The sequence below is a fragment of the Enhydra lutris genome, unplaced genomic scaffold (genome assembly GCF_002288905.1).
Source record: "Enhydra lutris kenyoni isolate GAN:26980312 unplaced genomic scaffold, ASM228890v2 scaffoldscaffold8, whole genome shotgun sequence".
In the NCBI taxonomy this organism is placed as follows: domain Eukaryota; kingdom Metazoa; phylum Chordata; class Mammalia; order Carnivora; family Mustelidae; genus Enhydra; species Enhydra lutris.
This window is the reverse complement of record NW_019154092.1, coordinates 19228159-19245747: the sequence shown is the minus strand read 5'-3', so window position 1 is coordinate 19245747 and position 17589 is coordinate 19228159. Positions and strand designations below refer to the sequence as shown.

Below are 17589 nucleotides of genomic sequence, written 5' to 3'. Positions count from 1 at the left end.
AAGCAACCTTTGCTTGCTGTGGGCTAATTAGGTGATAGGACTAGACATAAGGAAGACCCATCATTGGCACCAGGGCACCCCAAAGGGGCAGCACAGTAGACATTTTGGTTTATTTCCTTCCATCTAAAAGACATCTATTGCAGAAAAAACACAGGTTAGCCCATATTCTAGTTTCCTCGTATACAATCTGAATGTTTTTTCAGTTTTCTGGAGAAGCAGTTTGTCTCTACCTCCTGGCTTTCCCCCATCTGCTGCAAGAGCACGTTGGTCTGCAGAAAGGAAGAGTCCGCCGTGGCTAGGTACTTGGACAAATCACTCCGCAGGGAATTCATTTCTTGGATTTGTGTCTGGAGAGAAAAAAAGAATATCTGCTTGAATGGCATGCTATGTTATCAGAAGGCAGAGGCATAGTCATTGGGACTGCAGCGGAGAAGTAATTTCAGAGCCTAGAGCTTCTCTTGAACTTAAAGATAATCTAGGCAACTACAGAGTGAGGGGAAATCAGTTCCCTTTGCTGTGTGGGTGTGTTGTCATGGTTTCCTCAAACTCCATGTCAGGAAAACAACAGTTAACGCTGGGGAAGAAGCTTCCTATCCTGGCAGTGACTGGGCCAATGAGGTGAATCAGCTCTGCTTTGTGAAGCAGAATCAGGGATTTTCACTAAACAAATCAGCACCAACCATCACTATCCTCTGCGCGCCAGGCCCCATGAGGACACACAGGTGCTTCAAAGTCCTCAACAAGAGAGCACACAGGACCTGGGGAGGCCAGGCAAGGAGCCACCAAAGCTCCAAGACAAAATTGGATCATGCTCCATCATCATCGGTGACACTGGCGTCATCAATGACTTCCAACAGCAAAGTCACTGTCTAAAGAGTTCTCGGGAGTTAAGCGTATTGCCATCTACTAAGATATTATTTATTTTCTTTTACCAAATTCTTCTTGCTGGGGCTCAGTCCTGTGTTACTTCCCTCTGACCTTTCTGTCATTTTATAAGGCCACAAGCTCGTGTTGCTGTCTCAGCATACAATGTGCACCACTGAACAAACACAAGTACTATGAAATCTTGCGCTCCAAACCCTGTCTCTGCAGCTCCTGCATGAGGCCTGTATTTTAATCTATTTCCTGTAATGCAGATAATGGCTTAAAATGCCTTTGCCGGTGATTATGATAATGAGGTTTACCCAGCTGACACAAAAAGTCGCTTATTTAAAACATATATTATATCCTTGGATTTAATTATAGCAATATTGGTTTCATTTCTCATCTACTTGGCAACATTATTCCTCCAGTACTCCGTCAGCCTGGGGCAGGGGTAAAGCCATTTGCTCCGCTCTCTCTGTGGTTTGATTCACAATCTTTTCTGGTGACTGAGGAGTAGGAATGACTTTAGTTTTGCATTTAATTCCCGATTCCTGTTTGATGAGCATCTGCTATACAGACAGACACACACACACTAGATGTGTGGACAGGTGCCCAGCCAGGCCACTTTGTTAAAGATACCTGCTTCCTCCACCTCATCATTAATGAAAGCGTGCAGATGCTGACCATGGACCCACCTTGATGGATTCCAAAGCTTTCTCGTTTTCTCGGTTGAGGCCAGTGGCCTGCTTTGCTTGGGCAGCTGCCTTCTGTAGCATGGCACGGAGGTCGCTGAGTTTGGCTTCATAGTCATGCAAAGAATCCCGTAGACTCTTAACAAGGGCGCTGTTCTCGCCTTGGTGCTGTTCCAGCCAGCTCTTAATCTGAGTCAGCACTGGAATACATCACATTTTGTTTTTCACTTGAGACATGAGTACCTTGAAGCTAAACTATAAAGACTACAGAAGAAGAACCAAGTTTCCACTCATTTCCTGGTTTTCCTTGAACTTGTAAGGGAACAGGAAAGGAAACTAACATTTATGCAGCACCTGCTGTATGCATGGCTATGTGTGCATACATAACCCACATGAAAACAGTAGTATCAGTCTCATGTTTCAGATATGGAAAAGGACAGCCTGAGAAACTAGAGGACTGATCCCAAATTTCATGGCCAGTCAGTCTTGGCACTTGAACAAGACCTGCAGAGGGTAAAGTGCATACTCCAAACAGTACTACCAACACTACCAACTAACACTACTACTACTACTACTACTACTACTACTACTACTATGAACGACTACTAACTGCAAACTAACACTGTCCCCTCAGTCAAAAGCAAACACTACTATTAAATCTGAATACCACAAATGGTAAAAGAAAACTGTTACCATCTGTATATTAGCCACTGACGTACCATTTTATTAGAGAAGAAAGATCACTCTTTGAAAAACTATGCACCAGACTTCTGTTTCTCAGTTTTGAACTAATGAGGCACTGTCCCTCACCAGAACCTTTAGATATATTCAATATCTACACCCAGTTTTTGGTTTCCGCAATAGTAGTGCTAATATCAATTTGTGATTCCCAACCCTGATGGTGGTGAGGTGACCATTAAAAAATGATACCATGAGAAAGTTGGGTGGAGTTGAATGAAGAAGAAAAATGTTGTTAAGAAGGAAAAGGAGGTCTCAGTAGCTAATGACTTAGGAGAAGAATCTCTCTCTCTCTTTTTTTTTTTTGCATGACAGTAAGTTGTTATGTTCTTACCACCTCTTGGTAGCTCAGAAAGGCTACCCAGGTTCACACGCTGCTCTAAAAGTCGTGTATGTTGGGGTGTCTGGGAGGCTCAGTCCGCTGAAGGTCCAACTCTTGATTTTGGCTCAGCACAGAGTCTGCTGGAGATTTTCTCCCTCTCTCTCTCTGCCCTTCCCCCACCCCTCTAAAATAAATAAATAAACCTTAAAAAAAAATCCTGTACAGTGAAATGACAAGTGTCACCACCTGTACCCAGGGACCCAACTTTGTTGTACTTTACACACTGTATTTCAAGCCCACTAGAATGGACAGCATGCAAGGATCTGGGAAGGTCCTTACAGAGCCGAGCCTCTCTTTTATCAGCTTCTGCTTTTTTCAGTTGCTTTCCAAAGTCACGGTTCCGTAGCTCTCTCATCATGCGCTCTGCTTCAGCCCACTCTCTGGAAAAATCCCCCAGAGGCAGGTTGTTGCCGTCCCCATTGGTCCCAGAGATCTGCTTCAAGAGAACTGGAAAACATCGAGTAGTTTATTAAACTGGGAATTCCGGACTCCGGTCGACTACTAAAACACAAGCAAACAAAAAAAAAAGCACAGAGATTTTTATGGAGGGTTCATATTAGTTTTTTAGTGTCACTATAGGATCCCTTCCATAATGTTGAACTCTTTAGGAGAGATTCTTTCAGGGCACAGAACAGGCTATGTAATAAAAAAAATATTTAGTTGGATTGAGTAACTCCTTACTGTGCACATTCTGGATGACATTTTTAATCTTTGTGTCCAGCTCTTTCGCACTTTGGATGGTCCGATCGACATTGTTATGTAATGCTTGTGCTTTTCTGGAATTTACTTGAACCTATATGAAAATAAATTCATTAGCAACAAACCATTTTTGGGAGGGAGAGCTATCAATATTTTGGGGACAATAACAATAAAAAGTTAACGTTATTGACGTAACATGTTACCTTTTCTTGCAAAGTTTCAAATTCATGATTCAAACTACCCAGTTCCTTTTCTAGACCATCCATTTTTAATCCGTGATTTGAAATGGCAGACCGGTAGGTGAGTAACTGATTCTGAAAGTAACATGCAAAGTTAATCTCACATTAGAGCAGAATTTTGGAGTAAGTCCTATCAACTTGGTAATCCTGGTAATGATACAGAAAGATTCATTTAGCAAGTCCAATGTAGGTCCACAGGAAAAGGTTGGGTTCTTTGAAATCGGCTAATTGAAGACTCTACTCTCTCTCTTTTTTTTTTTTTAAGATTTTATGCATGTATGTATGTATGTATGTATGTATTTAGAGATAAGAGAGTATAGGGAGGGGCAGAAGGAGAGGGAGAGAGAGAATCTTAAGCAGACTCAGTGCTAAGCGTGGAGCCCCACAGGGGTCTCCATCTCACGACCCTGAGATATGACCTGAGCCGAAATCAAGAGTCAGATGCCCAACTGAGCCAACCAGGTGCCCCAAGAATCTACTTTATGACGTAAGTTGTGACAAGGCTCTAAAATAAACTTAAAAACATGAAGAGATCAGAGATACTTTACTTGAGTTAGTGACCTAACCTTAAAGAAATGAGGGTGGTACCACCTACCTGGTGTATTACATTTCAGACTGTAATACATTGTGTTGCTTTTAACTTATTTTTATTTATTTATTTAAGATTTTATTTATTCATTTGACAGACAGAAATCACAAGTAGGCAGAAAGGCAGGCAGAGAGAGACAGGGAGGCAGACCCCCGGACAAGCAGAGAGCTGAAGGGGGCTGGTCCCAGGACCCAGAGACCATGACCCGACCTGAAGGCAGAGGCTTTAACCCACTGAGCCACCCAGGCACCCCTTAACCTATATTTAACATTATAATATTAAAAGCAGTGCCTAAGGCTACTTTCGTGAAGGACCCACTAGATTCAAAGAATCTGATGGCAGGAAGGGAATTGAGAGCTCATTTAAATGAACGCTCTCATATTACAAATGAGAAAATGGAAGCTCAAAGAAGTTGGGTGACTTATCCATGTCACGGCTGTCGAGCTGACCACTGATTGCTTAAGGACCAGAATCCAGTAATTTTGAGTACTAAACCGTCTCATTACTTTTAGAGGGTGACATTGCTGCACATAATATCTAGACTGGTGATCATTCTCATTTTTTTGGAAAAAAACTTATTAATCCCTTGAAGAAATGTACAGGAAAAAGCAACATTATCACCTCCACTTGCATGCGAGAGAGCCAGAGTTGGGGGGAACACAGGCTTTACAGCTTAGGTCCAAACTCGAGGTCTGCCACTTTGTAGATAAGCCTCACTGAGTTTTATCTCCTTCATCAGTAAATCGGGGAGTATAATATTACACTGCCAGGTGTTTAGATGATGTTCTGAAGTGTCGCATAACATCAACCTTCAAAAATGTCATTCCCCTTCTCACGCTTATTCCTAGTGAATTTTCAGGGTATGTGTGATCTAAAATAGAACTATTTTAATTCTACTGTGGGAAAGCTGAGGCATATCATCCTACGGAATGTTAGTAGAATATCTAGATAAGTAGAGTGGGGACTAAAGCATGGTCTTTGGAATTTGATCTTGGTTTGAATTCTAGAACCACCTAGTAACCACCAAGTTACTTAGCTTTAACATGCCTGGTAAATGAAGATAACACTATTTTCCTCATAGGACATTGTGAGAATTAAATAAAGCACTTATCACAGAGTCTGGCTCTTAAGGCCAGTACTAAATTGCTGGGTCCCTGCCCTTTATTGAAGAAGTGCAGTGTTGGTTATATTGATGACATCAAAGTGACTCCAGTGGCTTCTTTTTCTCTCCAAACATAACAGCTTTTTCCTCTCTATATTAAGTCTGAACTAATCATGAACTAAAATTTACCCTCATGGGATGGAAAAGAGTCATTTTTCTAGCATGATTTTTTGCTACACAAAGTTCACCCTTGAACAAAATAGGTTTGAACTGCCTATGTCCACTTATACATGGACCTTATTTTCAACAAGTATTTTGGAAAATTTTTTGGATATTTGTAACAACTTGAAAAAACTTGCAGATGAACCATGTAGCCTAGAAATAACATAAAAATTAGAAAAAGTTAGGTATTATTGTAAGAATACAGTATACAATACCTACACAAAAAAATGTGTTAACTATTTTTGCTGTTGGTAAGGCTTCTGGTCGACAGTAGGCTACGAGTAGTTAAGTTTTTGAGGAATCAGAGTTATATGCAGATTTTCAGCTGTGCAGGGGGTTGGTGTCCCTAACCCCCACACTGTTCAAGAGTCAACCGTATACTCAGTTATAAGCACTGATGGGTTTAGAATCAGCCCTTGTTTCAAGAGTATTTATTAAACTTTCCCCAAAATCTCTTTTTACTCTGTCTAGTTTAGGGTTTATCTCCTCTACTGAATTCTTTTACTTCAATGAGTAAATTTTTTTTTCATTTCCATGATTTTCAACTGGATCTTTTCGTATCTACCCCTCTTATTTAGTTTCTAGTGTTTTTAACAATTTTATAATTTCTTGTTCTTTTGATTGAATTGTTAATTCTTCAAAATAATTTTCTGATTGTGTTAGGATTTTCATTTTCTCTAAAGGGAACTCATCTCTTAATGGTTATTTCTATTGGATGTCTTTTGTGTTGATATTTGTCTACTCCAATGTCTGCAGGTAAATATTGTCTCCCTTTCTCTCTGTGCTCTCTGTGTCCTGACCAATGACCTTATGGTCATCACTACTCCCACCCTAGATCCCCAAGGCCTGAACCAGATCTTACATTGGCAGCTTGGGTCTTATACATTATGATGATGTTGAGGATGTCACATTCTAGTACGGACCCTGGTTTGTGAATCAGGTCTATAGCTTTTCTAGTTTTTCCTGTACTCATTGTTCAACACTGAACACTGAGCAGTTTCAAGGTTTTTTTTTTAAGCCTCCATTCATGGGCAGAAGGGCCCTTCATTTCCCCCAGGAAGCCCCACTCTGACTCTGTGGGACACTTGAGCCCTTATTACTTCTCTTGGATATCCTCTGGGCCACCTTCTTTCCAAGTGCACATAGAATATAGTCCCAGATGAACCAAATCCTGGGCTATGAAAGAGATCTCAACACATTTTTTAAAAACTGATATCATATTTAAAGTATGTTCTTTGACCACAACAGAATTAAATCAGAAATCGATAACAAAAAGTTACCTGGAAGATGTCCAGTTTGGAAATTAACACATTTCCAAATAATTTAGGGGTCAAAGACATGTCATAAGGAAATCAGAAAATCTTTTGAATTGAACAAAAATGAAAACGCAGCTTTTCAAAATGTGTGGAATACAGCTGAGGTAGTGTTTTGGGGGAAATTCATAGCATTAAATGCTTATAATAGAAACAAGAAAGGTTTAAATCAGTAAGATAAACTTTCATCTTAAGAAACTAGAAAATGAATAGCCAATTAAACCCAAAGCAAGAAGAAGGAAAATATATATATATGGAGAAAATCAATGAAATAAGAAAATCATTAAAACTAATAAACCTCGGGCGCCTGGGTTGCTCAGTGGGTTAAAGCCTCTACCTTCGGCTCAGGTCATGGTCCCAGGGTCCTGGGATCAAGCCCCACATCAGGCTCTCTGCTCAGCAGGGAGCCTGCTTCCTCCTCTCTCTCTGCCTGCCTCTCTTGTCATCTCTGTCTGTCAAATAAATAAATAAAATCTTTAAAAAACAAAACAAACTAATAAACCTCTAGCCAGAATAATTAAGAAAAAGAGCTACGACATAAATTATCAATATCAGGAATCTATGAGAGGGTATTTCTACAGATTTTACAGATATTAAAAGGATAAAATAGAAAAAGTATGAACAATTTTATGTCAATACATTTGATAATTTAGATGAAATGAAAAAATTATTTGAAAAGCACAAATTACCAAATGTCACTCAAGAAGAAATATATAACCCTAATAGTCCCATATCTAGTTTTTAAAGATTGAACTTATGGTGTATTGAAAAAAAAAAAAAAAAAACCCAAAACAAAAAAATCTTCCAACAAAGAAAATCTCAGGCCCACATGGCTTCGTTGGAAAATGTCATCAAACATTTAAAGAATTAATACCAACGTAATGCAAATCTGTTTTGATTCTTCTGAATGTAAGATACTTAGCTAAGGGTTCTAGAAGAAAAATTAGCCCAGAAACATGCAGTCAGTTTTGTGTGTTCACTAGTACTTTCCTGCCGTAAAAACCTAGTCGTCTTTTGGATCAGAGGGAGGAAAGCCCTCTGAGCCTTAACCAGAGCATTTCCCCATCTCCTGCTTGAGGGGTAGCCCTGAATGCAGCATCTACCCACCAAGGAGCTATTCTGGGCCAGGCATTCTGCTGGTATTTACCCTCAGGTCCTTGATCTGGGTCTCCAAGTGCTTCATATGCTCCAGAGACCCGGTGCTGGTGCTCAGGCCGTTCAGCTGAGACTTGACCAGGTGGAGCTCATTGCCCATGGCGGCCAGGTCATTCAAGAGTGTCATCACACAGCTGTCACAGTCTGTAAGGGCCACAATCAAAGGCAAATGTGCCACAGGAATGGAAACAGAATACAAGGGCCATAGAGCCCGGTTAATATGCACATAGGACATCACAGGCAAAAATCACAATCCTGGACTTCTTGGGAGGGATGCAGATTCTGCAAAAGAGAGATCTCTAGACAGGGAGCATCTTAAAAAGAAGTGGTAGAGTGGGGGAAACAGGGGAAAGGAGTCAAAAGGTACAAACTTCCAGTTATAAGATAAGTAAGTTCTGGGGATGTAATAATGTACAACACGGAGACTATCATCAACAACAGTGTATTATATATTTGGAAGTTGCCAAGACTGTTTGTCTTAAAAGTCCTCTTCACCAGAAAAAAAGTTTGTAACTTTGTGAGGTTATTAATGAAACTTCCTGTGAATAACATTTTATAACATATACAGATATCAAATTATTATGTGGCACACTTTAACCCAATGTTGCATGTCAATTGTATCTCAATAAAACTGGGAAACATGGTGATTCTATGCAACATGTTCATTATTTTGTATGTGGAAAAATAATAAAAAGGAGGTTTTATTTATCGAGAGCTTGCTATTTACCAGATATTGCGATAAGAGATTTACCAACATTTTCCCAGTGAATCTGTGTGGTACATATAGTTATTATGTCCATTTTACAAATGATGAAAGTGAGACTTGAAGAAATCAGGTCACTTGCCCAAGGTCATACAGCTATGAGTTGACAGAGGCTGGACTTGACCCTAAGAAATCCTCCCCTGACTTCCTCCCACCATTGCTTTCCCATTGCATGTCCCAGCACGAGGCTTGCATTTCTTAACTAAACCCCACAAGTCAGAAAGGGGGAGGGGGACTTTTCTTTTCTCACCATCACATTCTTCTCCAGGGCCACCATCTTTGGGCTCTTGGTTTAGGCAGTCTGAAAAGAGGGATAACCAAAGAAAATACTGTTGTTAAACTTTCTCTTCATCTGCTTTTTAACTTGGCTTTCAGAAAAACTACTTGGGAAGATTTTAGTCACCCAACTATCCAACATCGCTGACTCTTCTCTTTTCTCTTCTTTACCCATGCCATTGTTTGGGGAGCTTTCCCGTCTCCCACCAGTCTTGCTGTAGGAACAACTTTCGTGACCTCCCTATCTATTCAGTTTCTTCTCTATAAAGGGTCATGATATTTTTATCTAATTAAAACCCCTAATCATTAGTGTTAAGGCTTTCTTCACTTGACAGCTTCCTATGTAATTGTTGATATCTCTTCCAGTGTCATTCAAGAACATTCAAAAAACATCGATTAAGCACCTTTGGGTGTCCACGGTGTGCCATGGCATTGCGCCACATACAGGAAATACAAAACTACTAAGACAAAAATCCCTGCTGTTCTGTAGTTCCCTGGTCCCATGGGAGAGGCAGATAAATGACACAACAGTGTGACAGATGCTGAGAGAGAGAGATGCACATAATGTTAGTGGACCCGCACTGCTAACTACCACAGACATAAGCTAGATTTTGAGGTTCTCAACTATAGTCAGGAAAGCCTACTGGTCATCCCTGGACATTCTTTACTCTTTCCATTTCTCCTCTTTCCCCCATACCATGCATTGTTACAATGAAATGCCCTCTCCCTTCCCCCTAGAAAAATAATCTAACCTCATCACAGGAAATCTTAAAGCTCGAAATTTTCCTAGACATGCTACAAGGAGGCTTTCATGTTTTGCCTTCTCAGCAGCAGACAATAATCCTCACTTTCTGTGTATATACATGTATTTTAACTACATTTACTTTAAATTATAAAATAAATAATGTAAGTTCACTATGGGAAATTTGGGAAAATCAGAAAAATAATGTAAAGACATCATCCCTGATCCCACCACTCAAAGACAATGTCTCCTTTCTATATATTTGTAGACATTCTAGTTTATTATATATGTAATCATAGGTTCTTCTTACTCATCCTTTTTTTAAAACTCATTCTTATGTGTATGCATCATTACATCACTTTCATTTTCTCAATTAGACTATAAATGCCTTAGGGCCAGGAAACATGGTTTTATTTTCTTTACAATCTCCCATAGCATCTCAAATAGTCTAGGGAGGACTTGGCTCATGTGGAGGACTGATTTATCAGGGCATTTTTTTCAACAAGTTTGAATTTTGACCACCAAGGAATCTGCGGGTTATTATTTAAAAGAAAAAGAAAGAATGAAAAAGAGGGGGGAAATAAGGCTCACAAGAAAAAAAAAAAAAGCTCCCAGGACCAGAAAGTCTCATGTGTGAGCATTTTGTTCCATTTGGGGAACACACAATTACCATCCTCACATCAGGTTGCTTTGTTATTGTGGTTGTTGTTGTTAGAGTAGGAGACAAAGAGGGTTGAAAAGATATTCATCTCATGAATATGCTGTGTGTGATGCTGAAGCTTCTCCTTGAATATCTAGTCACAGTAGAAACTCATTTTTTCCAGAACAGTCCTTTTCATCTTTAAACCCCTAAAACATCTTCCTTAGGATGATTTAAAGTAGATCTCCCTCTAGTTTCCACTTCTTGGGTTCTACCTCTTATGCCACATAGAACAAAACCAACCCTTCTCCCACACATCAGCCTTTCAAATACGTCCTTCCCAACTCTTCTTTTCACAGTCCTGGTTTGTCAACCCTTCATGTGACATGGCTCTGAGTTTTTTCAAAGTCTTATACTCCTTCTGAACACACTGTAACTTGTTTAATGTCTTCTAGAGAGATAAGCCTCACATGAGGACTTACATGAGCAGCATACCAGAGAATGGCAGACCACCTGGTTTTAGACTCTGGAACTCACTGAAGATTATATGAGGCGTTCTAAGGGCCACCTTACTTTCCTGAGCCATATTGAACTTGGGGCTGACTAAGACCTCAGTCTTTTTCACCTGTTGCTACTAGCCCACATCTCCCTTGTCACACACTTATTTTTATGCATTCAACTACAGGACCATGTGCTTATCCCTAACATAATGTTGTCTTTTAGACTTGGCCCATCGTTCCAGGCTGTTGAGTCCCTTGAGTTATTCTATATGTGCCATAGGAGACATTTTCTATTTCTCCCAACTTTGTGTCATCTGATAACTGGGTGGGCATGCCTTTTATATTTCCATTCAGGTCAACAGTGTTGAACAAGATGGAGCCAAGGATTAAGCCCCAGCACACATCAACAGATACCTCACTCTAGACCGATAATAATCCATTTACTCTACATTCCTTTGGAGCAGTCACTTGACCAGATCTAAAACCACACAATCTGAGTTTAGTTCTTCATCTTGTCCATAATTATAAAATAAGAGATTTTATCTAAGGTTTGGCATTACATATATCCATGATATTTTCTTGGTAAATCATCTTAATATTCTCCATCAAAGAAAGAAGAAAACCATTTTCCCTTCTTTTCCAAGTTGTTCCTAATGAACCCATACTAACTCCTAGTAATTAATTGTCTTTTCCTTGGCATGTGAAACCCATCCCAGCTATACCACCCACATCCCAGACATTTATTGCTATCCTAGAAAAAGTGTGTTGACTTCTTCAGTTACACACATGAAGAAAACTGATGTGATGATAACCTTATAACGCCAAGGGAGAACTTAACAAAATCACCAAAGTAGGAGCTGACGTTAGCTTGGCTCTAATTAGTTGAGTTTTAAAACAATTCATCTTTTTTAAAAAAGTTGACTTGAAGTAAATTATTTACCAAACTGTAAATACTGCTTAAGCATTCATTCCCAAGGTTGTCAAAAGAAGGAGATCATTTGTTCACTGAACTTGTGTATTATGGTTCCTGAAAATATTTGCCAGGGTTCTTTGCCTACTATTTTATACCAGATTGATAAATGCAGTTTAACAAAGGTGTGAGTCCATCTTACCTCCAGTCAGGGGATGACAACTGCCTGGATGGCCATTGCTGTTACAATTGCATGGTTGGCAGCTACCTCCAAGCTTCTGGGGATTCCCAAAATATCCTGGTGCACACCTACTCAAAATAAAGAAGAAAAGGAGAAATACCCAAAAAACTCATCATTTGTTCCACTCAATTTTTTTTCTCCTTATAACTCCCTGTTTGGGACACTATAACCCTATAACAGGAAGGCAGACATTGATTTGCAGGAATAAATGTGTCTCAATACAGAGAATGAGAACAAAGGATGTGGAAGATGGCCAGAACTTGGTCCCTCCTCCTTGATACCAGGACAACGAGATCCTTAATCACCCCTACAGTCCAAGGGCAGATGAACAAAATGCATACAGGATCCAGTGGTTTGACCAATATTGAAATCAGGGGTGGATGAATTTTATGCAATAGTTATGTTCCTGAAGATACCACACAATGAAACGTTGCTTATTTTATGGCTAATTTCCTCAAAGAAAAATTTAAAGTAAAATTCATATAATTTCAAAATGTGTTCAAAAATGGGTATTTTATTAATATTTCCTATTGGACTATTTCAAGGCTGCATAATTCATATTTGCACAAATTGCTGCAGTTCTGTATTTAATGAGCTTAAATGACTGAGAGCAGGGGCGCCTGGGTGGCTCAGTGGGTTAAGCCGCTGCCTTCGGCTCAGGTCATGATCTCAGGGTCCTGGGATCGAGTCCCGCATCGGGCTCTCTGCTTGGCGGGGAGCCTGCTTCCCTCCCTCTCTCTGCTTGCCTCTCTGTCTACTTGTGATCTCTCTCTGTCAAATAAATAAATAAAATCTTAAAAAAAAAAAAATGACTGAGAGCAGTTATAGTGCCTACCCCTGGCTTGGAGCCTTTATTATTCCACATAATTTAGTGATGAGAACTCAATTCCTTATTTAAGTTAAAAGATACTTCCTTGATACCAAGTTTCTGTTAAAACAAAAACAAAAACAAAAACAAACAGGGATGGCTGCCTGGCTCAGTCCCTTAAGGGTCTGCCTTTGGCTCAGGTCATCATCTCAGGGTCCTGGGATCCAGCCCTGTATCAGGCTCCCTGCTCAGTGGGAAGTCTGCTTCTCCCTCTCCTTCTGCCCCTCCCCACGCTCGTGCTCTCTCACTCTCTTGCTCTCTCTCTCGTAAATAAATAAGCTCTTAAAAAGCAAAACAGACACATGTTAATTTTCTGGAATTAGGCTGGAAACTAAAATACTTCTGTCTATTAACAAAGTTCCACACCACTGTATTCCCCCCGCCCACCAAAACTGTCATTAACTCGATGTGTGTGTGTGCTGTCTTTTCATCAACGGAATTGACAGAATCAAGAGAATGTGGTATTTGACTCTCTTCCCCAAATTTAAGCTTTGCATCAAAGAACTGTTAGGTAATTTTTATAGGCTCAACCAATGGATATACTGGTGATCAAGTGCAAAGGTCACAGGCTTTCAATCGGGAAGATCTGGCTGGATCCCTGCCTCCACTATGTGCTGTGTAACCATGGGCTGTTATCTTAACCCTTCAAGCTTTGGTTCCCTCATCTACTCCTGTCATGAAAGTGTGAACTCCACAGGGGCCTGGGTTCTCTGGCTGGTACATGGCTAGCTCCTGGGTAAGTGCCAGTGCCCATATCAAGTGACATTTAAGTATATGCAGAAGGAATAAGTGAATGATTACACTAACAATGCCTGTTTGGATGGATGAATATGAGAGAAAAATGTAGTGAAGAATCTAAAACAATGCCTGCACATAATAGACACTCAATAAAAAGTAGCTACCATTTTAAGACATGATGAACTATTCCTGTAAATATGCATCTTTGTATAATTGGTATCATTTGGAATGATTACATTTCAGAAAGCAGAGAGGAAGCAGAAAACCCATGCACTCCCTAATTATCAAGGTAACTACGCAGAGGTAGCTTATCTAAGTCCACTAAGCATAAGTTGGCATAAGGGTTTACTTGATGTGACAGGCCTCATATTCTACTTCATAAACTATACTATGCAAAAGATCTATGTTTTTTAAAGATTTTATTTATTTGAGAAAGAGGGAGTGAGAGTGAGAAGATGGCCTGAGGGTGGGGGGAGGGGCAGAGGGAGAGAAAGAAGAGGGCTTGCCTCACAGAGCAGAGCGCCTGACCTGTGGCTCAATCCCAGGACCCTGGGATCATGACCTGAGCAGAAGGCAGGTGCTTAACTGACTGAGCCACCCAGATGCCCAAAGATCTATGTTCTAAATACGTTATTTTTAGATGGCTCACCTATATCTAAATTTTCCATGTAAAAGAAACATAATTACAAAATACTTCATGTTAAAGTCACATAAATATTCAGGAAGTTGGATTCCACTTCTTCCTTACTCTGGTAAAAAGCATTAATTAGCCACTACAGAAATAACTGGTTCCCTTATTCTCATTTTAAGTTAGTGTCCAAACACAATGGATTGAAGTAAAACTTCCTGATATCATAGATGGTATTGGGACAACAAATAAAGAGCAGAGAACATATTTGTCATCTGTGGCTCTGAGCAGCCGAGGGAGAAGCGTGCCTCAGAGCACAGTACAAGCTGGGAAGCCTTTCCTACCCCAGTGCTCACATTGGCTGCCCACAGCCCAGCGGCTCCTGCTTATATTTTCCTTTTACCCTATCTTGTCCTTGTAGCTACCACTGTGTCGCTGACAACTAGAGCCAGAATGATGCCTGGCCCAGAGGGGGTCCTCAATAAATGTTTAACAAATGAAAAAATTTGACATTAATATGGCATTTACCTGTGGAAAAGTTCTAGAAAAAAAATTTTCAGAAACCCTCATTTGCTTTCCTGAGACAGCAAATGTTAACAAACACAATCTGTGAGAACTGTTAATTAAGAATTTCTCTTTTCAGATCTGCTGCCTGCCAAATGGACGCCTCAGACAGTCTGTTGCTGTTTTCTGCTTCATTGTTTGTGAAGAACTGTGAGGAGGATTACACTAGGATGCCTCTCCCAGGTGGGAGTCTCACAGCTTTTCAACCACAGAAACTGAAGAAACTTCCTATTTCCCATCCCACCATCCTTCCTGCCTCAGTGTAGCAGCCCCTTCTGTCCCTCACCAGGGAGGCTGAGGCTAGTTGGAGGTCCCTCCCACAGTGGCGGGACCCAGCCCGGTTGTGTTCTCCATCACTGTTCCAGCAGCTGGTTTGTATATCTGCCCACCACTAGATCATAACACCCTGAGGGTACAGCCTCTTCTCCAGCTGCTAACGTGTCCCTAGTGTTTAGCCCAGTGCCAGGCATATACTAGGATCTCCATACATTTTTCATTGAAAGAAAGAATGAAAAATAGATGTGAGGCAATTGTGGGCAATGTTCCTCCTGTGGAAATGGAAAATAGAAGAACCTTGAAATTGCTTCTTTTTTACCACAGGACAGTGTCCAGCCCCTTAACTGATGCTCAAGGACCCCTTACTAAGTCTTGTACCTTCCTCCCATGGCAAATATCCTCAAGGCCCTTGGGTTTTCTTGCATTACTTCCCTGACTTGAGCCACCTTCCAGCCCCACCGGACTCTTGTCATCCCTTAGACCTACCCAGGTCCCACCCTGTCCATCTAAGATCTCAGATAATACCAGTCTAGAGTGGCCCTGCCTTCCTCCTATGAAATCCAGCTGAATACATTTTCTGGTTATTGAAATAAGGTAAAACTCTTTCTAAAGTGTATCCAGGAAAATAAGGTGCCAGAATGGCTAAGGAAAACATTTTAAATAACAGTTATGTGGGAAGCCTTGCTCAACCAAATATCAAAAGGCATTTTATACTTTTGGAAATGACATGGAAATGATAACGGCACAAAGACCAAATGAAATGTACAGAAATGAGTCTAAGTTTACGTAAAAATTTTGTAAATGCACATTGACCTTTAGTGAATTCAACTATAAGTACTTGACAAAAACGAGAGAGGTAGGGGAGGGAACGGAGTGTGATAGCATGAGAGGAAGAGAAGGAAAAGCTATCCCCATTCACTCCGCGAGCACATATCCCACAGTGAGTATGGCATGAGGGATGGGAATCTGCCAGGCCCCTTACTGCCTACTTTCCTTGTGCCTCCCCTAGTGTGAACATCTCACCCTACTGAGTGTGGCTCTGGGATGCAGCTAATTACTGTGTGTTTCCTGCAGCATGGGTCCCTGGGTCATGGAGATGGGATCCTGGGGTAGTCAGAGTTACTTGGACCCTTGTAGCTGCACGTTTGACCCTAACTCTCTACCTGCCATGTGAGATGCCATGACACCACCAAAAGTCTAGCTTCCAAATTCTCACCAACAGGAAGAAATAAAACTATAAAAGAAGTCAAAGAAGCATAAACATTTTTATAACCTCCCTAAGCATGACCCCAGTGGCTGACCACCAGAAGAATACAAGAATAGATGCATATAATAAAACACAAAGCCAAAAAAACCATACAAACAAAAAACAAACTGAGAAAAATATCTGCAACATGTAGTACAAAAGGTTCATTTCTTTCCAAAGAATTTGTACAAACCAATAAAAAAAAAAACAAAAAACCTTCCACTAGGAAAAAAAAAAAAAAAAAAAAGAGTAAAAGACCCAAAAAGCAATCCAAAAAATAAAATCTACAAATGGTCAGTAAGCACATGAAAAAAAATCCAATCTAATTATTAAACAAAGAAATACAAATTAAAATGATATACACTTGGCCCCAACAAACTGGCAAATATTTTAAAATTTGATCATTTCTGGTATCAAAAGCTAGGGCACTTGCTCTTTTGCTCCTGATAGGAATAAAAACAAGGATGACTTTTCGGGAGGGCAATTGGGCAAAATGTGTCAAAAGCCTGAAAAACACACCTATCCTTCCATCCAAAGGACCCACTTCTATTAATTACACCTTGAGGATTTATGTGCACAAATAATCTGAATAATTAGCTGCAAGGATTTACTTTTAGTGCTGCTTTGGATGGAAAACAGTAGAACTATCTCAAGGGCCAGCAGATTCCAGAACCTCTTGGTTCTGACACAATGTTATCAGTGAGTACTTATTGATATGGAAAGATAGTTCTAACCTTCTAGATGAGAAAGCAAATTGAAACAGAGAGTGAAACAACAATCGACTCTTGTTTTCAAGAAATCATCTGTGCACACAGATTGATTAGTAAGAACATACAAGTTTTAACTGGGGTTTTCTGTAAATAAGTAGGATTATATGAGCCTGCATGAGTATGTTGAGCTACAGAGACGTGTAGCGGGCCTCGTTGGTTCTTTGCTCACCTGTATTACATCATTTTTATAGGTATGTATTGATTTTATGATAAAGTTATTTTAAATTTAAAAATATGTTGTCCATGTGATTCAAATGCTGTACTGTTACTTTTTCAAATATGTATGTGCTATCCTCCTAGGAAGACTGTGAATACCTTTTATGGCCCTTATAAGGCTTGGCAGTGCCCTGTGTATGGTAGCTAATCATGAAAATTTGCTTCCGAATAATGAAAGCTTGGCTCTATAGCCCTTCATAATTAAGTTCATAGTTT

At 40.1% G+C, this 17589-nt stretch overlaps 1 protein-coding gene across 3 annotated transcripts in view; it reads right to left on the bottom strand.

Annotated features, from left to right (window-relative positions):
- LOC111142476 (laminin subunit alpha 3) overlaps positions 1–17589 on the bottom strand; it is a 271036-nt gene that overhangs the window by 49112 nt on the left and 204335 nt on the right. For 2 of the 3 annotated variants that reach the window (XM_022495666.1, XM_022495669.1), the window contains 8 exons: positions 12029–12135; positions 9009–9059; positions 7988–8139; positions 3579–3689; positions 3358–3469; positions 2956–3123; positions 1560–1756; positions 231–347 (listed from right to left, as the gene is read on the bottom strand). In XM_022495666.1, the coding sequence (XP_022351374.1) occupies positions 231–347; positions 1560–1756; positions 2956–3123; positions 3358–3469; positions 3579–3689; positions 7988–8139; positions 9009–9059; positions 12029–12135 (1015 nt within the window). The remainder of the gene's footprint in view (positions 1–230; positions 348–1559; positions 1757–2955; positions 3124–3357; positions 3470–3578; positions 3690–7987; positions 8140–9008; positions 9060–12028; positions 12136–17589) is intronic. The other variant, XM_022495667.1, reaches the window with a different exon arrangement.